At 39.5% G+C, this 25,533-nt stretch overlaps 1 protein-coding gene across 1 annotated transcript; it reads right to left on the bottom strand.

Moving 5' to 3' along the window:
* Positions 1-948: 948 nt before the first annotated feature.
* LOC149313624 (dynein axonemal heavy chain 7-like) lies at positions 949-22,741 on the bottom strand. Its single transcript, XM_089523238.1, has 9 exons — positions 22,649-22,741; positions 21,546-21,665; positions 19,549-19,732; positions 16,407-16,586; positions 13,543-13,818; positions 12,569-12,696; positions 11,664-11,742; positions 2,008-2,138; positions 949-1,223 (listed from the first exon to the last, which is right to left on the bottom strand). Exons 2-9 carry the CDS (start codon positions 21,614-21,616, stop codon positions 1,010-1,012), a joined length of 1,263 nt encoding a protein of 420 aa, XP_089379364.1. The 5' UTR covers positions 21,617-21,665; positions 22,649-22,741; the 3' UTR covers positions 949-1,009.
* Positions 22,742-25,533: the final 2,792 nt, after the last annotated feature.

Here is a 25,533-nt window from a genome sequence, read left to right as displayed (position 1 = left end):
GCCCCACTCCTGGTGGCAGAGGAGAACGTGGTGCCCATCCTGGCATCATGCGCCATTCTGCACAACATCTGTGAGACCAAGGGCAGGGTCCTGGATGAGGGCATGCGATATAGGCGTCGTTTTGTGCTGCCCACCCTGGGAGCAATCACGGCGGATGAAGAGACTGCCAAGAAGGATGCAGGGGAGGCTGTGAGGGATGCCCTGGCAGATTTTTTTCTGACAAGGAGAATCTGAAGGATGGCTCCTGTGCTATCATCTGTGACGTCAGAGTGCATTGTTCTGTAATAGCATAAGCACATGAATAAATGTATCCCATTATCCACAGTTTGAGTCTGCCTATCATTCCTGATCTGTGCTGTGGGCATGTTTTGCCACGTGCCTGGGGGGGACACACACAAACACACACACAAAAGGTCTCCTGGCGCCTGTTTTCCTGGGTCAAAAAGATACATCAGCTCCAACTGCCAATTGCCCCTTTGACAATGTATCAATCCCCCTCAAACTCAAGCTTTCCTAATGGCCCATTTGAATGTATCAATAGAGCAACCAGAGGGCATCTATTGGGGGAGAGATTCAAACTGCTCCTCTGAGAGCTTTCATTGGCCTTGGACCACCTTGGCCTAACGGCCCTGAGCCGCAGGTGCCCATATATACCCGTGCGCAACTGTGCAAGACCCCAGGGCGGCGATCAACATGGCAGCGCCACACAGGAGGGTCCTGGTCCGCATCGGGATCCTCCTGGACTCCCTGATGCCACAGGCAGCTGCGAGAAGGGTGATGGCCAGCACCAACAAATAACCTGGACTTGAGCTGTATAGCGCATCAGTGGTGTCCTCCTTTCAGTTTTGTGGATCATAAACTGAAGGATATTACTCAACAATGATGGGCGATAGTGTATGTGAGAGAAATTAGTCCAGACCTGGAAACTATGATAGGATATCAGCTTTATTCACATTCTTAGATACATCATGACAAGCTTTCTATTCAACTGCTTCTTTTAATTCTGAAATCATGTTGGTAAGGTGCAAGTATTGCACGATTTAAGATATGGCTGGAGATAATAACCCAGGAAGTACTGTTCTGGATGCTCATACATGTTTGTAACAGTGTGATTTGTAAGGCAGACGCAGGGAATGAAGATGACTAGAATCGTCAGGAGAAGAATTACTAGCAAGATGCCAGCAAACCGCCACAACACTATGAAGAACCAGGCCATCTTTGACCTATGAAAGAAAAATAAAAACAGAAAGTCTCCAGTCCAACAAAGCAGCAAGCAGAGTTCTGTCATGACAGCACCTCCAATTTAATTCGAAGTGTCTGACATGAAGCCTCGAATGACACCCAGCTCCAGTACAGAACAATCATAAACCACAAGGAAGGGGCACACAGAATATCAAGATCAGCACTTTTACAAAGGAACTACTCAAACAGTGATACTTGGATACACAGACTGGTGTTGCAAATTGTCCTGGTAAAGAACCCTACAGCTACATCCTGGAGAGATAACTCTTAGTCATGTTCAATAGACTCTTTCAAAAGCCTCAATTGGAAGAAAAATAAAACAAAATATTTCCCATGATTCTCCCAACTTCTGTGGAGTACCCTATGTCAACTTTAAAAGCAATTTTACCATACCATTTTCTTCCCACTGCAGGACTGATTTTAGAGACACCTTAAACTTCACACCAATATAGATTGAATAGGCCTTTAAAAATATAAGATTTTTAAGCATTTCTTGGACATGGTCCAGTTCCCTGTCAATCTCATCACAAGGTAGTGTGAGAGTGTGTATGTGTGTGTGGGGAGGGGGTAATTTCACAGTGATCAGATGTGCTCACATGAACCCCATCTTCAAAGAAACCCCATTCATGAAGTAACATCAAATAACAGCAGCTTTTTACCAAGTGGAACCACAATTACATGATTCTATATCTAACATTAACTACTCCTCTCCCTCAACCACTATTATTTTGTCAAGACAGTTTTCAAAGGAAACCCATTTTATACCGTTTGTTTTCTGCGCCTTGCAAGATTAAGGCTTGCTTTTCTTCTTCAAGATCTGGTCTCTCTCTCGCAACAATTCCAAGAAGCTGATCTTGCATCCCCTGAGATGTGATCATGAAATTCAATAATGTTACCTGTGAAATTCAGAAGAGTTCCAAATCAAAAGAGCACAGGGAACAGACAAACCAGGAGTGGAGAACTTTTGGCCCTCCAGAGATTCTGGACTGCAACTAGCCCAGTCTTTTACCATTGGCAATGCTTAGTGAAGCAGCTGGGAGATTATTTAAAACATCTAGAAAGTAAAAGTTTCCTTACCCATGAGATAAACCATAAACTACTGTTAATGTCAGGCCACTAAAACTTGGAGCTTTCAAATCCAAGATGGCATTAACCATCTGTGAGTGACACAGATTTATGAGTAGCCTATAAATCACTGTATATCCCATATTCAAGAGGAAATGTATGTTTTTGATATACCTCCAATTATTTTTCCCATTAATCTGGTGTGTGTGAAAGCGACACTGAGATATATCACTGAGAAAGAGAGATGCAACCAACTAAGCAGCAAGCAGAAATCTTGCTTACTTCAGGATGGTCTTCTACCGAGTTTGCATTACTGCAGTGTAGGATAGAGGGGGAAATGCAAGTGAGACACCAGACTTTTTGCAGGAAATTAATTTTATCTGGAGTTTAAGGAGGACAGTGCAAAACTTTCTTTAGAATTTACAGCCTCTGAAAACATAGACACCTATGTGTGTTCACCTATATGGATGAGCCAGCCCTACACACACACACACACACACACACACACACAAAACAAAGGGTCCTGTGGCATCTTCAGAATTCCCAAAAGTTCTCTGTAATAAGCTTCTGTGGACTCCACTTCATCACATGCACTACAGGAATATATCAGAAAACCCCATTCTGCCCATACCCCCCAAAGTCGTTGAGCACAGGTAACAACTGTGCTGCCCATGAAACACATGTAGATCTTCGGGGGTTCAGTCTATTATCCCCTCTGTTGTAAACCGCTCGGATTCCCAGTGATTAGGCGGTATATAAATAAATCCTATTATTATTATTATTATTCAGTGTGGTCCCATGACCCCCACAATTCTCCTAAAAGACCTGGCACATCCCCATGCCAAAAAAAAGCCCCAAAGAATTTTTTTCAGCAGAAAAAAACATGTATGTGTATGAAAACCATTTAGCAAGTGTATAGAATGCTGTTTTGGGCCTCCCTGCCCTGGAACAACAGAAGAGATGCATTGTCACTTCCAATGATCTAACATGACAATCCTAACCCTTCAGAGGTCTGTAAAAGCCACACATGAGGTGGCCCTTCAGGCTCCCAAGAATGCCGACTCCCATTTTAGGTTAAGGAAAAATTATTTCAAGGTCCCCAGATTATGATGTCTAATTTATTTGTGTATAATAATTCAATACTTAATAGGTCAAATCCAGAATTATTCAAATTTAAGTCCCAGTGATCTTAATGGATTTAGTATGACTAAGTATGATTAAGTCCAGATCCAAAACTAGTCTGTATTTTTGTGTGATAAAAGCAAGCTGTTTAAGATATGATAGAATCAAATAACACATGGAGGGTGGGTCTTTTGTTCGTTAAGCCAAACTGTGTGGATTACCTTTCTACACTTTCAAAAGTATAGTTGAAAAGAGTTCAGAGCTGCTGTAACAAAACACAGGGAACATGTTTGCTACCCAAAATCTGTCCTAATGCTGTGTGTGTGTGTCTGTGCTTTAAAGTCACCTGTCGACTGATGATAACCCCATGAATTTCAACATCACACTAATTCCAATACTTCCAGTGAGTGCGGGGACCATTGAAACAGAATGCCAGGTGTGTTTTTTAAAAGCTCCTTACACAAGCAAGGTGTCAACACCTGCTGACTAATTGGTACTTCTAACACCTACACATGCAAGATAAGGACACTACTGATATGTGGGCTTGGGAGTATGCCATTATGACATGTTAATGCTGTGCCCTACCCTGAGGTCTTTTGATGTAGCACAGGTTGAAATATGTTAAATGAATAAATAACCTAAAAATAAATGAATCACTACCAGGCTGCCAGCAAACTGGTTTAAACATAATGCAAAGTGTGTAGAATCTCTCATGGATACAGGTGGCAATGGTGCTTTCTGTAAATGCTCAGCCTAAACCAGGCTTGAAATGCTGGAAAACAGAATCAAAAAGTTAATGTGACAAGCCCTGTATGAAGCATTTTTGTTCAAACTTGTCTCGCTGATTATACCAAATTGTAGGTCCTAAGAGGTCTGATACTTCCAGTAGTATTTTATTTATTTACTAGCTGTATCCAGCCACACGTTGGTGTGGCTCAGTCTGGTTAAATGGAAAAGAAAGAAAAGAGAAAGTGCATGTTTCTGAAATATTTAATTTCACAGTGCTTGTGGGTATACAATATTTTTTGTTGTTCCGTTATCTGTGTAGATATAGAGATTGTCTGATATGCCGACTTTAGAACATGTGAGAAGCAATCTGTGTCTAGATCAGCTCTTGCCACTGGCTCCTGTCCTCCAAGGCCCATTTGCCGGACTCTCTGTGTCCCAAAGGGACCCTCAGGGGCCAGCAAACTCCAGAGGATGGTGACCAACAGCTCACAGTGACCAGTGGCACATGCATGTATTCGAGTGGAAAGTTGTGTCATCATTTCAAAGCAATTGGTGAAGAACTTTGAGAGATTTAAAATTTTGAACAAATGAACATTTACATTTTTATTTATATAGGTAATAATTATTATTTCCTTCTATAGCATTGGAGGTTTTCAATTAAGGTTGGAACTGGCAATAGTTTTGTTTTGTTTTGTTTTGTTAGTTTTTTAAAGAGGGGCAAATGCAGTTGCGCCTGCTATTGATGGTATACACCCATCCCACTTTTATTTCTGTGGTTTTTTTAAAAAAGAAATTTGATTTGCTGGATGCTGTAGTGTTTCTAAACCTTTTTGGCCTGCTTGACCAGTTGGAAACCAGATCTCATTCAAACCACTTCCAATCAACAGGACCAAATGAAATACCAGTAATCTGGCCCTACAGAATCCCCTGCCTTTTATCTTCCAAAAGACAGCTGAGAAAACCTGTGCTTTAGACTGGGATAATGGAATAACAGCTAGAGGATCCTATGGAAGAGGGGAAAGACTTGCAGGAGAAGACCCCCAGGTCTTCTTCAACTGCCTGCATCACTCCCTCTCTCCTAGAAATGAGCATAAATTCTAAATATGTGCAGGTATCTTAATCACATGGGTGTCATCTGGGACCCCTGTTTCATTTCTCTGCTCATTTCCGATGAAATACAATTGCAGCCTGGTAAGTTATACTGGTTTCCTGCCCAAAAGGGGTGAGCAAGATGGCACATGGCTTCCCAAGGGTGTTTTTGTGAGCTCCAGCCCCACTCAACTCCCTCCTCTATGCTCTTTATTTTCTGATCATAAAATCTGAAGACTTGCTCTTCCCATGACCACTCAGAAACAACAATTCAGCAACTGAATAGGTTGTAAACCAAACCCCCTCATTGTTCCACATTTGAAAAACTACCGTTTTTCAAATTCAAAAGTGGATTTCTGGCTAGTTCTGATCTAGTTTTGAGGAATTTCTTTAGCAGTCTGTGAGGCTCCTAGAGGGCTTCAAGATAAAATAATAATAATAATAATAATTGGGCTCTCTTTACCTGCTACAGTTGCCCATCCCCATTCTACAAGAAGAGTTATGTCCACCTTTTGCCCCCAGCAATGGTACGTGAAAACAGCTATCAGGAATTGAGTAGCCATAAGTCTTTCCTGAGGAATCTAACCCAAGAGATCCAAGATGGCAATGGAGGTGGAAGCTCTGTTGGGACCTATGCAGTTTGTTTGGCTTTATCAATATGTTTTATTGCTTCATACCCCATATTTTTCTATTTTATAGTCTTCTGCTAACAGTTCTATATTTCTAAGTCTTTATTGCCTGTTTATAACTTTTAATTAAGCAGAGTAATTGCTTAGTAACTGACCACTTGAGTTGCACTGAATGTAGCTAAAAAGCCATTGCTCGTAAGGTGTGTTGCTGCCAGATTGGTGTTATGCCTCTGCTCTCCCTGTGAATAACAGACTCTTCATGCTAACAAAGAACCTTGCTGTTGGGCACAAGAGCAAGGCCTGCTTTTTGCACAGTCATTAACATGACAAAAAGAACGAAAAGGACCAATTCACCCACTAATATTAGTAGTCAATGCAGCTCTAAACAAAGCAAATTAGATGACTTTATTGCACTGCAGATGCCCTCTGTGTTTGAAATTTCAACTACAAAGAGGTGTGCACCTTTAGCAAAGGAGACAGAGCTTGAACCAGGTGACAGCATTTTAACAAGAAACAGACTCTTTTCTTGTTGTAAAATCCACAGTCCAACGCTCCTTATGCTGAACTATTATGAAACAGTGTGAACTGCACAAACACTACAATATTAGCTCTCAATTAGAAAAGCTAAGATCTGTAACAAATTTGGTATCTCTGGCCTCGTAGAAGTATTTAGACTCAGGCAACTTGGATAACCATTCTTTGACTTCTTCTTCAGGTCAATCCAATGGATCTCATCAGTATTCCAACAGAAGCTTTAATGCTAGCTCAAACCCAAAGGCTAAATAAATAAATAAATTACACCATAGCAGAAAGACTGTTGGCTGATTTTACAAGCTTTCCAGTAGTGGTAGATGTGTATCCATTTAATGGACAAATTCATTATTTCAGCTCAGGGGCTGAACAGACCACCCCTAAGGGGCAGCATGCAGTCGCTCCTTTCAGCATTGGATCAGGGTCATGGCAACTACATGCCACGGCCCCGATCTGGCTTTTCCATGGCGCAAAAAGGAGCCACAGAAAGAGGCTCCTTTCTGTGCCGCAAAACGTGGCTTCTTTCTGTGCCATGGAAAGGGTGCCATAGCCACCAGCACTGCAGCTTTTTGGTGCTCCTTTGGTCATCTGGATGCAGTGCCAAAGGAGCGCCATGATGCTGCCCACCGTGTGGTGGGGCGAATGGCATCACGCCAGCATGGGGATGGAGTCGGGTGTGCATTGTGCAGATGCCATACCCCCACTCAGCCCCGATGCTGGCCTTTGATGCCGGTCTGTCAAGGCTCCCAATTTCAAGCTTATTTGAATCTTACATTTTAACTATCAGATTCTCCAATTTATTGTCTGTTGAATTGCTATAGCGGTATATAAATAAAACAAATTATTATTATTATTATTATTTTCATTCTCACAATATCTGAGGGTTCTCTTCTGTTACACAAAATCCACTGTCCCTAATTTATTAATGGGGGAAAAAAGCACTTTCAAGTTTTGGTGTTTTTCTATCACTTCTCTTTAATTCCTCTTAAGAAAGGTCCAGCTCTTTCTTTCCAATATCACAATACTTCTAGCAAGTTCTCTAGTTTTATAGAGCCTAAGTGCTTAAGTCTGTGACACAAACACACGTTGACGATACAACAGAATAACTTTTCATTTGATTTTCTATGGGGTGAAACAGTTGAGAAAGAAAAACGGCTCACAGCTGCCTTTTCTAAAACCAATCAAACCCACACCGGCCACTCCCAAGCCTGACGGCATGGTGCAGACTGACTGCACAGCACAGTGTGAAGCTGCACTGCTGGGTAATTTTTTTTGGCATCTTCTCACCATCCCTGCACACCGTCACACAAACACACCACACCAGTGACCACTTCCTCCCTAGATGCCCTCCCATTGGATGGCAGCCCCCTTCTGATCAGTCACACAGTCGTACCTGTGACCCTTCGCATTGGCTTCATGTCCTTCTCACCCCATGCCCCCTCCTGGACCTTGTGGCTCCTGCATGTTGTAATTATATGCATTGGAGGTGTCACACTTTCACTTTTTACCATTTCCAGCCCCACCGCTTGGATATGGCAGCTCCATTCTTTTTTAATGCGCTCCTATGTTGGGGCATTTATATGCACAATTAGGGTTAGAGATAGGATAGATCACTTCTTTAGAATTGGCCTGGTGTCAGTGCATTTATATGTATGGGTGAAAGTGCCTATTTTCCCAGAAAAGTTGGAAAAATTCAGCTTCTTCTTGTTCCGGTGTTTAAAATTTACCAGTACAATTGGTCCAATTTTATGTAAAATTCTTATTACAAGATGAGAATCCCAGTATGTCCTTGGTCGTTGCCAGGTTTTTGTCTGCACCAGTCAGGGTTAGACAACAATAAACTTCTGTATTAGAGGAAATGTCTGAAATTAGTTCTGCTTGGACAATTTGACCACTTTCAACTTTTATGTGCCTTAACCCTCTAGCTAATTTTATATCAGTTTTAGGAGTGATCCAGTTTTATCTTTGTATGTACTCTGATATTCTGATACACTCGTCCCCCGGGTTACGAAATTAATTCGTTCCGGCGCCATTTTCGTAACCCGGGGGACTTTCGTTAGCCGAATCCCCATAGGCGCTAATGGGGAAAAGCCGCGGCTCCGCCGCGGCTCCATTTAAAACAGCGCCGGCTTTTTTTCGCAAGCCGGGGAAACCTTCGTAACCCGGAAATAATTAATTAATTTTTTTTTTTTCGTATCCCGGGATTTTCGTATCGCGGCGCGTTCGTATCCCGGGGTACCAGTGTATTTGTATTTTACCATTGATATGGTCAGTTGACTAATCAATAAACTTGTTGTTGTTTGACCCACTTGCTCCTTGTAGTTTTTATTTATCTTACATGTTGATAATTTGAACTTGTTAATATAGAATTACTGTTGTATATATACATCTAAAAGCATTCATATGAAGGAGCAAGCTTCACAGGCTTACAACTTAAAGAGGAGGATCTATTTTATTTTATTTGAAAAATGTAATATGTGGATCCCTGTTTGAAACACAGCTTGGAAAAATTACTTTTTCAAGCTACAACTCCCAGACCCAGAGCCCAAGCTGTCTGGGAGGTTCTGGAAAGTTCTGCTCTGGAACATAATTTTTCCTTAAAAACATGTTCTTAAATCATGTTTTGAGAGTCTACAAATACCAGTTTCAGGGGAAATTTTTTATAAGAGAGCAGTACTAGAGACAGGGAACACGTCTTTCTCCTCCCAGGCTAATTTTCAGTTTAAAACAGACCTTTCAAACTCAGTAACTTCCTTAGAGGTCTTGGGCTATACATCCTACTATCTTCCAGAGCATTGCATTGATATTGTTAGCGAATGGGAGATGAAAGCCCAACGTATCTAGAGGGCATCAGGTTGGTGAAGGCTGGTTTATAATGTCTTGAATTTCCCAACTATCATGGTTGAAAACAGCAAAGCCAACATTTCTTTGTATCCAGAGGATGAAACTTCAGTATCTTAACATTATCCTTAAAGAAGTATGAAAGTTAAACAGATATAAATGAAACCAAGCCAAGACCTTTTTCGGATTAGAGAGATTTACACTTGAGCGCTACAGTATATGTTCATAGTATGTTGTCTAAGAATGAAACAAATTAGACAAACAAGCTGTGATGTTGGACATGGAAACTGGCCCAGATACAAAATAATGGTATGTCAAAGAGTTTTAATATCCTCTCAAAATTAACTTCAGCAAAATATTTCTGGATTTATCTTCCTCAAAAGACTGATTTAAGGATAATTGCCTGTCACTTGTTAATAAAATCCAGTTAGATAGCAAGGATTAGAATAAATTACAGCTATTTTGATTGCTTATAACAGAAGCCACTAAAATACAAATTTTATCCCCCTGCTGAAAGTACTGCTTGTGTTTAACACTTACTGTTTATACATCCCAAAGCCCTTATTAAGAAATTGACAAAGAGAAGAGAAGAACATTTCTTGCAGGGGTGATGAGAATGGAATAGAATATCAGCAGAATGTAGGGTTGTCCATACCCAATATTAATTTTTTATTATTATCATCCCAGCACTAGTAGAACAAATGTTTCAGCCCCGTTAACAGAAATTACTACATTGACCCAATTAAGGAAAACATGATTGTATTGAAATGGTTTAGAATCAGAAAAAACAGCAACAACCAGAAACTGATATAAATGCTTCTCTATGAACTAGAGCCATTAGGCATATCAGTCCTGATCCAGCTAAAGTCAGTCATGACTAATTCCCACTGAAACTAATGAAAGCAGTTTGGAGTTCCATTACTTCTGACAAGATCATTGCAATTATCTGGGAAAGGGTGAGGTCCAAAGAGGACTTTTACAGTAATGTTTTCATAGGGTTTTTTAAGGCATGAAATGCTCAGAGATGGTTTTGTCAGCTCCTCCTGAAATATAGCCTGTAGCATCTGGTATTCCTTGGCAATTTCTCATCCAAAAACTAACCAGGACTGACCCTGCTTAGCTTCCAAGATCAGGTGGGATCAAGTGCCTTTTAGGCCTTACTCCCTAAGAGCCATCATGAATTTATCAAGATCCATAAGCCTCCTCAAGTGGACCATTTTAATATGTCCTCAACTCTAGAAGAGTTTCTGAGGGGTGAAGCAGATGGCCTTATAGGAGAGACCTCCAGCCGCTCCAGCCGCAATCACTTTGGGACCGTGGCAACCACACAGCCCACTTCCAAAGAGGCCAGGAGCCAGATTTTTTCTGCTCCTTTTGGATCTAATACAAAGGACTGCATCATGGTGTCAAAGCAGCCTCCAGCCATTTTGAGGGCATGTATCAACTGAATGCCATGTTCTGCAAAGCGACCGAAGCTGCTTCTTTTGGGCCATGTGTTTTGGGCCTGAGTCCCAGCAATTGAAATTATACAGATAGTGATCTGCCTATGATTATAGACAGTTCTTCCAGTCTCAGATCACCATCATACCACACAGTATAGAAAACAAGGCCAGCAGCATAAGTAGGGCTAGATATCACTTTAGAGAGCCCCGATTGCCATGGCATGCACGAAGTCCTAAGTGACTCCCAATGGCGCAGTCTCACCATGAAAGCTGAAATCCATCAGCCCTGCAAGCTGATGGGATTCCAATTCCAGCTCCCAGACCACCCTGACTAGCTCAGGAAGGGAGACTGTTAAACAGTGGAGTGGGCAGTACACACAGAACAACATTGGTTAGAATTCTAAGCTGGGAAATCTTCAACCTAGACTTGCACATTTAAAAAATGATGTTTTTCACTGACTACATCCTACAGATCACTTCATGGTTTAATTAGTCAAAGTAATAATGTTCACAAAACCACTTTGCTTCCCTACTCACCTTGTGCAAGTGGGGAGAGAGGAAAACAAAGTTAGCCACAGCTTCTCAATATGACTGCAGCCCTCCCAGGGCCTCCAACCTTCAGTATAAACTTTGGGGATGCACAGGAAAGAAAAGGGATCCAGAATGTCCTAGTGCATGAGCAGACTTCCACTTGCACAACTCTGTTACACTGATAACCTGTGATGTGAGAGCTGGTGAAATCCTGTGAAATTCATGGGGTTGCTCTAGATGGACAAGCAACTCGAAGGCACATACATACAAAATATCTAGGCTCAAATTTAGCTTCACCTATGCAGAGCAGCATACAATTACTGGTCACTTGTTTTCAAAAGTTCTTTTGCATGGTCTACAACCTTTTCCAGAACATAGAGAATCTTTCCTTTCTGTTTTCAAAATGATAAAATCCATTTATTTTCAAAAGAGACACACATACCTTAAATTCCATCAGCTGATGTGTGTTTGATGGAGTGGAAAGAGCTTTCTCTGCTATCTTCTCAAACTCATCACAAAGCCTGGAATTGTACATTTAAAAAATATAGCATAAACAAAACAACACATACATATACAACTACTTTCCAGATATATTCCACTTCACCTGCCAGTATCACAGTACCTCAAACTTCTACAGATTAAGTCACTTCCTATGCCTGATGAAAAAGGAAAAAGACAACCTTCCTATTCCAAGTACTTATGACCAAACCACAATTGGGGTGATTGCCTTAATTAAACAACTCAGGAGTATCTGTGGCATAGTAGGGGAAAACCACCAGTTAAGATAAAGACAACAGTGTTGAGACTCAAAAAGTGTTGAGACCTATAAATTGATTTGCCAAAAAAGCCAACACATACAAACAGAGTAGAAGGATGGAAGACTAACAATCTGGGTATTCCCATCAATCTTAAATAGTGTTTTAACTGAGCTCTTTGAGTGAAACATATAATAGCATAAGATATATGATTTACAAAAGAGAGTAAAGCATCTTTTAAAAGAGAGGTGGAAACCCCTTAGTTTTTCTGATGTTTTGGGCATCATGTCCTAGAAACCCCAATCCAAAGGTAAGATAATGTAGGAGTTATGATCCAAACTATCTGAAGTTCTCCCATCTCTGTTTTACAGGAACACAGCCTTATCCACCAGTAAACTTCCCAAAATAGGTCTGAGGCATACAATGATACCTGCATGAGTACACATTCCTGTTCATCCTGCAGTCTTCTCGAGGCCCCACTGAACTGGCTGGAAACTAATGAGGATTCAACTCCTTATTGATAGATGATAGCTCATGACCAGAGGTGGATCATGGACACATTTATTCACAACTTTGAAAACACAACATTTACCTTGTATTAAGATCTTGATGATCTTTGAACATTTTGGCAATAATTTTGCAACAAATGCCATCAGCTCGCTTTGTGAGGGCTCTGATCAGCTCATCGCAGTGTAATTCAAACATTCCTAAACGAATACGCTGAAGCACAAGTATTAATGAGAAAAAAATTAATAACAAAGAGCAAGAATCACTTATCAGAATCACAGAGAGTCATACAGAGATCCAAAGAGATCCATAGATCCTTCTTTTCTTAATGACCAAAAGTAATCTTGCAAATTGTTCACAGGAATGTGTCCTTCTTTTTGTCTTGTTGTTGAAAAAATACCACAGCAACTATAAGGTAGTGGTGAAGTTTCTTTCAGCCCTGTTTAACATTTGCTTTCAAAACTAAAATCTCTGTTTCTACCAAACTATGCAAAGGAGGAAGGAAATGGACCTATAAAAATGGTGAAGGGATTCTGGTTTTCATTGTGGAAAATAGGCTGCTGGATTAAACAGGCCTTTGTCGGCTATAAAAGCAATTCTGCTCCGCTCCAATCTTTCCCTCTTTCATCTGAGAATTTTCTACTGATTTTCATAGCTGTGGAGTAAACATCTCCAAAAAGCAGCACTCTGAAAAATTCTCTCACACATGGTCCAACTTGAGGCAACAGCCCTGTCAGTCAAAACAGGTGATGTTCCAGCAGAATATTTTAGGTCTGTTCCACTTTGAAGAAAAATGTTTGTTTTCTGCAAACACATTTGAAGAGGAACAAGTGGCCAGTGACTATATTCTACAATCATCACTTCTAGAACCCAAAGGTATGTTCTTTCCAAAATAAATAGCCGTTAACAGATTTTGTTCATTATCAATAATTCAAAGCTGGCGACTGAAACTAATAAGAACCCAATATTCTACTGTAATTGTGGTGCCTCTCTACCACCACCCAGAGCTAGTGGAGGGCATTCAATAACAGTGCATTTCCCCTTGCAAAGATACATTACCTTTCGGGAAGTGTACTGGATTTCATCCCGGATGCTTTGAAACCTAGCAATTTGTGCAGTTATTTCTTCAAAAGTGTGCTCCTCTGACAGGAACTGATCAATCTCCCGTTCTGATTGCTTGGTGATCAAGTCTTGGTACTTGTCATAGAGTTTGAGGTGCTCAGTGGGTGCTATGCTCTCTTTGGCAATCTCATCTTTAATCTTTTGCTTGTGCGCCTCCAAAATTTCATCAAGGATTATAGGCTTCAAGTTCAAGGATCTGGTCTTGGTGTCAGGCTTTCAAAACAACAGAGAGGTGTGGTTCCTTTACTTGCACTCTTTTTGTTTGTACAAAAAGTCAAATTATAGTGCAGTGTTTAAAGTTATGAGACCAAGGGTGCAATTTATAGCGAAGAGATTTTCCTATTCTATAGATCCCCAAAAGGGAAGTACACTCACAGTCATTGTAGACCACCTCCCCCCGCTGCATGGGCCAAGGGGAAAGGCTCAGCTGTGAGCTAGGAACAGATGAGAATTTGATGTCAGCTCATTTTTGATCATAAGTTTTTAAAAGTTTCAAAATTTCTTCACATATTTGATGATGTTTAAAAAAACAGATGTAAGAAAAACTTGAAAATTTTCACCCATCTAGGCAAACACACCCACCCAGTCCAAGGGCTCTGAGTGCTTAGCTCTTCCAATTCTGGCATTACACCCATTTCCTGGTAAGTGTAGACATGCAGTAAGAAACCATGTTTGCAATGTATGAATCCTACCATGTTGGGTAACTATCAGCCAGGCTCCATCTCTCCATTTTTGCGCAAGGTACTAGAGCACATGGTGGCTTTTCAACTAGAAGGGTTCTCAGATGAGATTGATGATCTAAATCCATTTAAGCCTAGTTTAATAACGAGGCTTAAATGGATTAGACAGAGACAGTTTTGGTCACCTAGGTGGGTGATCTATGCCAGGAACTATATAGGTAGTGTGTCTCTGTTGGGCTTTTTGTATCTCTTGGCAGCTTTGGATTTCAGCAGTGTATTTGCATAATTAAAGCTAGTACACCAGCTGTGCCTGATTTGGCCATGGTGACACAGGCCTTAATCACACTGCATTTGTGTTACAGGGGCAAAGCAAATGGTGCAAAAGGTCCATGCTAGGACCGCTCGTCCTGACCATGACAGCGCAATATACCTGGCCTTGATCCAGGCCACCACTGCAGTCCTGAACCAGGTGCCAAAAAGGAGCACTATTTTATTGCTCCTTTTTGGGACGTTTATTTGGCAAAGAGCTGTGTCTGGGGCATGAGTCATCTGAATGCCACGTCCTCAATGTGGTCCAATGGTGGTCCTTTGGGGCCATCTCCTTGAGGTCCCTGGTATTGCAAGATCCCTTTGCACACTCTAAATGAAGTTGCCTTTCAAAAGGCTCATAAATTTCAGTTGGCCCTAAAAACTGCAACCCTACTGTTATCTGAGGCTGGTTACTGGGAGCACACAGCTCTACCATTGCAACTGCTCCACAGGCTGTTGTGGTCCCTTTCTGAGCACAGTTCAACGTGTTGGTTATGGCTTATGAAGTCCTACACAGTTCAGGTCCAGGAGATCTGAACAACTGACTATATCTTCCTAAATGAATTTGTTCAGGCACTAAAAATTTTTTGGGGGAAGGCCCTTCTCTCAGTCCCAACACCATTCCCAGCATATGTGGTGGGAACATAAGAGGGCCTCCTAGGTGGATTCTTCCAGACTTTAGGACTCCCATCACAGGGATGCTGGAACAGCTTACTGACTTTCTCTCAGCCAGTGAAAACTTTTCTGTTCTGAAAGGTTTTTAGAAACTGGCTGCAAGGACTTTTAACAGTGTGCTGTTTTGCTGATTTTTACTTTTGTCTTTTAAGAAATTTACTTTAAACCATTTTAATTCTATAGATACTTTAACTGCATTTAAACCATTACTTTTTATATGTTAGAGAGATTTTGTGACTGCGAATGAAGAAAGGAAATGTCATTGCCTTCTCTTACTGCCTTTGTTCCCAGTTACATCAATAACCTTTGGGGGGAGGGAAGCCTGGATTTTCTGTCTGCGTAGCTATTTTCTCTATAATATCGCAAGGAACTAAAATGCAGATTTTTACTCTAACAATGTAACTTTCCCCCCTTTAATGTTTTTTTTCCCCAACCATCCTTGCCCAATGAACAAGCCAGTGGGCTTCAAAGCTAGTGTAATTTTTTTACACTTTAGTTATCCTAATAAAGATATCTCCACAATGATGGGATTTGGTATTTGGGCTTTCATGTACTTATTTATGTCTTTGTAAAATATTATTAATTGTATTTGTTTCCATTTTCGTAAACTTCCTGGTTCTCCACTTTGGGGGAAAGGCAGGATACAAATGCATTAGAGGAGGAGGAGGAGAACTAGGATTGCCATGCTATTTCTGCCAAGGTGTTGATCTTTAATAGCTATATGGCAAGTGGATACTTCAGGATCCTGGCCCCAGCAGAGATCTTCACCAAATTAATGCAAAGAGTTTGAAATTTAAACCAATTGTAATATGAGAGAAAGGTAAAGATTTGTCAGCTCCTAGCAGAGAAGTATATCCTCAACCATTTTGTTCTTGCATGCAGTGCATCATACCCTTGAAGCATCCCAACACCTTCCACAGGGTTGCCTAGTAACTGAGATGATTTTAGCTTTTGCAAGTAAGAGAGAGTACATAAGTCACAATTGTCTGTGTCTAATGAGATATTGTCCTCTATGATGGCTATAGAGCTTATTTCCAAGCAAATTAATTCAGACTGCAGCTCAGGGCTGGCAAAAAAAGAAAAGGAAGAAGAATCACAGCAAGGAATCAAAATCTGTGTCATTAGGGAATGTCTTACCCACTTTGAATACAGTTTGGTTTCTACCCTTGGCAAGAGATTGACAGCTTTCACCATGACTAAATAAATGTTAAGAAAGATGGCTTCATAGTCAGAAAATGCAGGTTCAAATACAACAGCATCATTTTCTAGAATCAGCCTCATTATAAATCCTGGGTGTTCAAAGGCTCGAGTGGACTTCTGCCAAAAGAGAATTAAAAATTGAGGTAAAAAATCAGTATGACTAAATTCACAATGACACAGGAGTATGAATGGGATCTGTCATGCTTTATCTCTCAGGCACCAATCTATTTCTCAAGATATCCTAAATTTCTTTGCATAAAATCACGCCTTCATATATCCTCCTAAAGCAAGAGTGAGAACATGCACCCTTCCAGATGTTGTTGGACACCAACCCATATGCCCCAGACAGCATTGCCAATAGTCAGGGATGATGGAAGCTATCAACTAAAAGGCCCAAAAAATCATTTGAAGCAGCTGGCTGCAGCTTGCTACATGTAAAATAGGATGTTGTATAAAATGCAGTTTTCATTGCATCTGAGTACATCTAAGATTAAATCAGACATAAGAAAGAAAGGTAGATCTAATCAAACACATTTGTTAAAGTACATTATCAGAACAAGAATCAGGACCAACGCTCATAGCAATAAGTCTGTGTCTAACTCCAATTGTTAATTGAACTAGAGTAGAACTATGAAATCAGAAGTGAGCACAATATGGGGTTGGGAGGATGTTGGAGGTGCTATAGTCCTCCATAGTCCTCTGAGGAGGTCAATGCTGCTCACCAAGCCCTGACAATTCCCCAATCTGCATTAAAACAGTGAGAAACTGACACAGCAGTTAAATTGCATTAGTCCAAAGGTTCTGATGTAGTGAGAAGTAAAAACTAGATCCAGACCATGGAATTAGCAGTGGTTATAATAATAATTATTGATCTTGGTCATCAATAATAATAGTTCTTTAGAAATATAATGAAAAAAATAATAAATAAGTAAATAAAATAAACAAATGACAGGATTTCTGTTCTACTTTATCTCAATGTGATTGGACTGGCAGTTTTTGCTTATTACATGAACATCTGAAAAAGCAACCCATATAAGAACAACAAAATTGCAAAGATAGAATGCCCTTGTTTTGATCTTGATCTAAACATCAAAACAGCCATTTTGAAAAAGAAATAGAGCTTTTCCTAGTCCTATGATTAACAATGGCCACTTTAAGTAATAGCCACTCTGTAGTACTGGCTCACAGTATCCTGGATCCTCTGATACTCTTATGTTCCAGTCTAAAGTCTATTGGTTTTTTTGTGCAGACATATCAAAGAACAGATTCCATTCTGGCCCACAGGGAATTAGAGTCAATGATACCTTGTTGAGTGTTTTGTTATAGGTTGGTTTGGTTTCTATGGTTGTTATATGCAATGGACAGCGGGTTAATTCACCACCTGGAGAAGGCTTTTTTTGGACTATAGCTTCTGGAATCTCTTATGCCTGGGATAGGTAAAAATATGTATCTCTTCCTTAATTTTTAGGCCAAAGTTCTACACAGATGAGAATGTAGTAAGCTATAGGCCTGAAACAGATAGCGCAAAAGGACCACAGCGATTCTATTTGTACTGGGGCTGCGGCAACCTTACCAACCCAACTCCGACCTGGGCTGCCAAAAAGAAGCAGTTTTTACCGCTTCTTTTTGGCCTGGTTCTTTTCCAATGACGCGATCCGGTGCGGTTTCCCACCACATTCAGGCTGTGCGTCATTTAAATGCGCCAGGAAACCGCATCATTCGGCCTGTCTGTTTCAGGCCACAGGGCTCATCCAGAAATGAAGAAAGTTCTGGAGAATATAGAAAGTTTCTGGTTCTTTTAAATTAGATTTTACCCACATTTATTTATTTATTTATTTATTTATTTATTTATTTATCCATTCACTTTTATATTGCCTTTCTCCCAGAGAAGGCAGTTCACAAGGTAAAAATATGTCAAAAACTTTACAGTATGCCCATGTTTGCATCCAAACTCTTTCTTGAAACATCCTCGGTTTCCCTCACTCCTTCCGTTATGTTCTTTCTTCCCCCGGCACTTATCACATATATCTAAACTCATGTATCATTTCAAGAACTGATTTTCACCCAGTTCTACTGAACCTTCTTTACTGTTATTCAGGAATTAACAGCTAAAGGTCTTTAGCAGTATTACACTAGTTAACAATTAGGATCATTTTGTTTTGGTGCAAACGCTCCCCTTTCCTTCACTTGATCTCTCCTGATTCTGCTGTCCTGGGAACAACAGCCTTTACTTAATGTAAACATTTTAGCTAGTTCTGGGATAATACAAACAGAAAACCAAGTAGAAATACATTTCATTTTGGAAAACACTGGTTTGATTTAAACTGACCTGAGAAGTAGAAATTAAAAATCCTTGGTAATACTAGGAGTTCTGAGAAAATACTTTGGGATGATGAAAACTGATTTGTACAGAAACATTCTGTATAGATCTGGGACTTTCAGATACTTTTTTTCTCACTTAGAGGAACTCCCAGTATTGAAAATGGAAACTAGTGCAAGACTCAGGGCAAACATAGACTTTAATAAATGTTATTTATTATTAGTTATTTAGTGTAAATTTTACAAATTGTGTATACTGTAAGATATATATGTGAGAGTCACTTTACCTTATGCCTGAAAATAGTTACAGAATTTGTTTTTCATTTAACTGACACATTCTATTTTCTGGGGGGGGGGATGCGTTCATCTATTTATCTGCCTCTGATTTCTTGTGTACTTTAATTTCATAACTCTGATTCTTTGTTTCTCTATTTTGATTTAAATAAATATTTCAAATGCACTGCCTCCGAAATTTGCCTCTGGTCATCTGTGTTTTTACTCTCTTGCTCACTGGGGCAAATAAAAAACTTGGTTTTGTGTTCCTTTGTTGATCAGAGGCAGTCTAGAAATGCTGATGCCTTTTTCTCCTTTTACTAAGAGAACACTGCATGAAAATGCTGCAGGCTTAAAAACCGAAAGTCTATCTTTCTAAAATGAGGATTGCCCTTGTAATGCCGCTTTAGAAAAATACCATTTTGTGAGGAAAAAAATGCAACCGACATAGAGAGGACTTGTGGTCCAGCCAGTGAATCCTACTTACTGGAGGCTGTACAATTAAATTTGTGAAATCCTGCATTGAAAGTAAAGCCAGACTCTGCAGTTGCTGGGTCATTAAGGTCGCAGCACAGTTGAAGAAAGACTCTAATTTGGCACTGCTGGCATTTGTGGGCACTTGCTTCCTTTTATTGCCTTGGTAATAGATATTTTGCACTTCTGGAAACCACCTGAAAGAATAAGGAAAAGTTTTGAAGAAAGGATTCACCTGAACATATTTTTCAATAGTTTTGCTTCTATGCAAGATTTTGTCGTGGTACCAAAAAAAATTGTTTTCAAACAAACCATTTAAAAAGCCATTTTAAATTCCCTGAGATTGAAAAATTATAACAGACATTACACATAGTAAAGGACCTTTCGGCTTTCTTAAAGTGATGCATAAGATCACAGCCTTTTATCCCAGTCTCAGACAGAATAATTGTTATTCATCCTGACCTCACAGAAGAGGAATATAATCAATCAAACAAATGAATACCTCTCATATGAAGTAATCAAATTACTTACAATATCAACTGCCTACTCTATGAAGCAGTAGACCGAAAATCTATTTTTTAATCACCTGCAAAGTACCTTCCTGGTGAGGAAAATTATGGCTGAAGTAGAAACAAATGTACGAAGAGTAATACTGAAAATGCTATCATTAATTTGTGGCTAAAGGCTATTTATTCTTCACTGTCTATTGGGATGCTTGAATAGTAAAGGTCGGGTTGCAAATGCAAGGGTAAGTAGCAGTACACTGCTATATTTATTTATTTTAAATGTTTATACACCACACTTTATCTTATCAGGTTTCAAGGTTATGTACAATCAATTTTATATGCATGCATGCATTCACACACACACACACACACAACATACTTTTTTAAACATAACAGATAAAATCTTGATGTTGCCAAACAATTTAAATGCCCACGTAGAACCATCTTTTTGTATGGTATCATTAGGAAGAGCACTCTGTAGTGAGTGCACTATTGCTAGGAAAGTTCTTTCCACATGTAACCCTTACCTTCTTCACACACCCAACCCAAATAAATGTCAGTATGATTGCCAATTTTATGGCCAGTGCTATCTGCATGCAACAGCCCACTATGGGATGAGATTAGAAACCTCATCTCGAAATCAATTATTTCTTCACTGACAGGAAGAAAAATCCTTCTTGACAACTGATCGAGAACACAAAATCCCAAGATTAGGTGTGACTGACTTTTAAGCTGCATGTACCAGCATAAAAATATAGCATTAAGTGAGTTCGAGGGCCTTTTCTAACCAGAGAATTCCACTGTGTGTGCAGGGATGTGTCTAAGGCCAGGGTAAAGGTCAGGTCAGAGTGCCATCTAAGCTTTTTATTTCCTCATCCAAGAAGAATCCCATCTCCACCTGAATAACGCCAACATACTGGCAATGAGAGTATGCCACTTTGATCTCTGCATCATGCTTCACAAGGCAATGACATAGAACATTTTTGTCCAAAAATGTGACATTGTCTAGTACAAAACAAAAAGAATCGCTGTGAGGAAAAGCAGTAGATTTATTGGGACTATTTTGGGTCCAGGCTTTTTATTGTATTATTATTGTTGTTGTTATTATTATTATTATTATTATTATTATTATTAATTGAGGTGGGAAGAAACAATGAACAACATCAGAACAGAAATGTGTATGGCAAGCAGGAAAACTGTATACAACTGTTCAGGTGACAACCAATGGAAAACTGACATTATAAGTCTAGTGTATTGAGCAACAAAATAAAACTAAAACATCCCATGAAGTGCTGGATGAGGAACCAGGGAAACCAGGGAAACCAGGGTTCAAATCCTTGCTCAGCCATGGAAACCCATGGGGTGACATTAAGCAAGTTACACTCTCTCAGCCTCATAGGAATCCAATAGCAAACTAAGAAAAACCTATAACTGGGTCACCATAAGCTGGAGTTGACTTGAAGATACATAACACCATCACTAATAAAATATACACTGATCTTACTTTTTAAAAAGAGTATCTCTGGCAGATTCCATATGCTTCACAACGATAGTCTGGAAGAAGGAGAGCTCCATAGATTCTTGGCGTACGTGGAATGCGCCTTTATCAAGTAATCGCAAATCGCTGTAAGAATCATAAAAGCAAGAGTCTGCAAGCATATTTCCACAGTGCAATTGCCTTTGCTGTTTAATGCTAAAACAAAGAATCTCCCATTTGTGAACAATTAGTTATCTTATTTTGTTTGACACCAGTTAAAACTTCTCATAGCCACAGCTTTAATTTCCAATTCTAATTAGCCATAGCCATACATGCTCTAAAGACTGTCATTTGAGGCTATAAGTCTGATTTCATGCAATGGTACCTCAAGTGCACATAGCAGTTAATTTGTGGTTACTTTTACATTTATTTTAATTTCATTAACAACTACAAAACTGGATTATAAACATATGGATCTTGAGCTGCCTCAGGGTCATAATCCATGTACAATGCAAATCTTAACATGCGCATCATTGATGGAAGCAGTCTGTGACTTGAACAATATGCTTCAGATGAATTTATCAGAATTTTTAAACTAGGTGATTTCAATGAATCGTCGCTCATCTTCACTTCTTTACAGATTTCATTTGTGGTTGCTTATCTTCATTGTCATTTGAACTTATCCACATGATTGTTTTGAAAACATTTTCTTTTATTACCTAGAGGGCCTCTGCAGGCATAAGGAGGCACATACATATAATAAATGGAATGAAATGAAATTTGCAGCAGCCAGCATGGATTATTTTGCAGAGGCGTAAGAAGGTGTCCTAGATCATGCTAAGCAACAGAAAACAATGAATACACAAAGGAAAGGGCTCTAGAAAAAAAATAGGTACCACCAACCAAGATGAATAAGAAATGTAAGTGATCACTCTATTAACCAGCAAACTTTCCCCCCTGCAAAAAGTGCAGCTCACAAGCCATATGTGCCCCCCTAGGATGTTTTGTGGTCCCCAGGGCTCAGGTTTTTTTAATGCTCTTGAATGCCCAAATAGAGGGCAATTTCACCATATTTTGGGGGCCTCCTAGGGAGCCCTTTTTTCCTAACACAAAGTAACCCAGATGCTGACCTCCTGGTAATTTCCTGCTGCAAAAAAAGGCCTCTCCTGGGAACACTTATGTGGCAAGTGTCTTATTTACTGTCACTATCACATCCATTTGATCCCCAATTAATAACCCCACAGCTACATTAAGTCTGAAATTTGAGCTTGCAAAGTTACTCTTTCTAAAATTCTGTATGTCACTCGCAGCAAAGCCCCCAAACTGTAATTCATTGCTGTTAATAGCCTGATACATATATATGAGTGTGTGCATGATGTATGTATGTGGGGAGGGGGCAATGAGTTTAAAATTTCAGTAGCCAGTTTAATAATCCAATTTTGACCCCAAGCCCAATTCTAAAACTTGTTGCTTTACTACTTTTTAAATTATTTTCTACTTTGAGGGGGACTCCCTAATACGGAGAAGGCGATGGCATACAACCTGTAAAATCCCTGTCTCTAAATACCTCTAAAAATTCCCTTTATCCGTAAGTAGAAAACATTACTCATTACACAAAGAAATAATAATAACAGTGTCCCTACTCATTGCACACACTCTTGCTACCCTCTAAAATGCAACTGCTTTCAAACATCTCTGCTTCTTCTTCTGGATAACAGGAATCGGAGTAAAAGACGGGATTTAAAAATGGGATTTAAACTAGATTTAAATTTTAAAAATCCACAAATGCAGCAAGTTTATCAGACGACATCACTGTTAAAGTGAATTAACGCAAAGTTAAACCAGAGGTAAAGCAAAGAAAAACGGCAGTTTTTTACTTTCAGAACTTCCATTTTTCTCTGCTTTACCTCCAGTTTAACTTCACGTTAATTCACTTTGGCAGTCATTAACTTCCTGCATTTGTAGGTTTTTTAAAAATTCGAATCTAGTTTAAATCCCGTTTTTCAATGTGATAAACTCCTTAGCCTCAGTGAACGGAGAAAAAATATGACTAAAACTCTGCATCACCTTCCTTCAAGCTAATCCTCTCTTCAACAGAGAGCAATGACAAAACAGTTGTGACCTTTGGTGGGTTGGAAGTAGCAAAGCAGTCTCCTGACCCTTGGAAATAGGCCTGACACAAATCATTCCAGATCTGCATATAGTGCTTCTTAAGTGCAGTGATATATACTACAGAGGCTTGAATAGAGAAACAACCCTTGGCTCTTTCTTGGCTCATCCAGAGCCCCAATGTAGTCTCTGTGCAGTGAAATTAATCAGATTCAACATCTTCAAAAGAAAAGAGATTGTTGCTTATTAAAAAGGGAGTTATCTTCTGGACTACCCTGCATCTCAAATTATAATTCATTAAACTATCTGATGAACTGTTATTTATTTCTCTGTTCCCAAGAAACAAAGGAAGAACAACTCAATTAAAGCTTCCCTGTAAGACATAACTATCTAGGGGACCGAAGAGCAAAACGGCAACAAAAAACTAAATGTGGCAAAGAAAAAGTTCTGAAGTCCCCCCTCCTTTTCCTTAGCTTCGATCTACATTAATAAATATATTATTTAACACATAATTAGATATCTTTAATATTAAAAATATCACATATATTAATAATATAATCTCAGCTTCAGGGATGAAAATATCTCATTTGGAAAGTGGCTTCAACCTCTGATTAAAATGAATAACAGTGATGTTTAATGGCCTTGCGCTGTCAGGAACAGAAACCTTATTCTGATCAGGCTTAACTTATGGTGGCTTACTGAGTGGATAACTCTAGAAGATGTATCCCTACTTAACTTAGAGGGAGAGAATTTCAGATTTGGGTTCCATGCTTACTTATTTTACTCTAAAGATAAGGTGCATAGAGCATGTAAACATCATGTGTTGATAAAAGCTCTATTAAAAGTTTGGGAAAGATGGAAAAGCAGACTCAGTAACCAAATTTTACAATGCTGCTTTCCGCATGAAGCCTTCTTTAGTAGAGAAGCCATTCCCCCCCAAAAAATGGCTTAGATATTCTGATTTAATTAAAGTTCAGCAAGGGGTTTTGGTGTTTAATACTCAAGAAGAACTGAACCAATCAGGGAGTAACTGCCATTGGTACTTATTTAGACAACTAAAAGAGAGGTGGAAGCTTGATATGGCAGAGGTGGGAATTGCAAAGGAAAAAACGACCTGGGAAGAACTATTGGGTAAAGTGAATAGGAAGGCAATTGCGAAATTTTATGAGCTGATCCTTTCATGGAATACTGAAGAAGGGCCTATCAAACATAGCATGATCAAATGGGCTCAAAATGTGGGTCATAATATTTTGTATAAAAACTGGGAATATATCTGGAACAGGGGGTTGAAATATACTGCTAATCAGGACCAGAAAGAAAATGTATTCAAAATGGTTTACAGATGGCATCTTTCCCCTCATAAAATTTCTCTGATCTATAAGAAAGTTAGCCCTATATGTTGGAAATGCCAAAAAACCACAGGAACTTACTACCGCATGTGGTGGACCTGTGAGATTGCAAAAAAGTATTGGATTTGTATATATGAAATAATTACGAAAGAGTTAAAAATTCCAATTCCTTTCTCCCCGGAAGTGTGCCTCTTAGGGATGTTTGAAGACACTGCACCTGAGAAACACCGAAGATTACTATTTTACTTATTTACATGTGCAAGAATTGTCTTTGCTAGATTTTGGAAACAGAACTCCGCTCCCTCTTTGTTTTTTGACCTTGTTTTGTTTCTTGCTTCCGTGTGACTGTAACCAGTCACTCTTTCTGGCCTCTAAACATGTCTCCTTCTGAATGGCTGTGCTTTAGAATGAAAGCACCTTTCAAATGCTAATCACTAACTAAACCTATGTTTTAGTAATTCTCACTTGATTTTGTTTCTCTTTTCTCAGAGGCACACCAAAAGCCTTTCCAGATGAAACTGGTTCTTCTGACACTCTCATTCATTCTGTGCATCTCT

This window comes from Sceloporus occidentalis, unplaced genomic scaffold (genome assembly GCF_023333645.1).
Source record: "Sceloporus occidentalis isolate IW3139 unplaced genomic scaffold, rSceOcc1.0.p SCAF_4, whole genome shotgun sequence".
NCBI classification, from domain to species: domain Eukaryota; kingdom Metazoa; phylum Chordata; class Lepidosauria; order Squamata; family Phrynosomatidae; genus Sceloporus; species Sceloporus occidentalis.
This window is presented reverse-complemented; position numbering and strand designations above follow the sequence as displayed.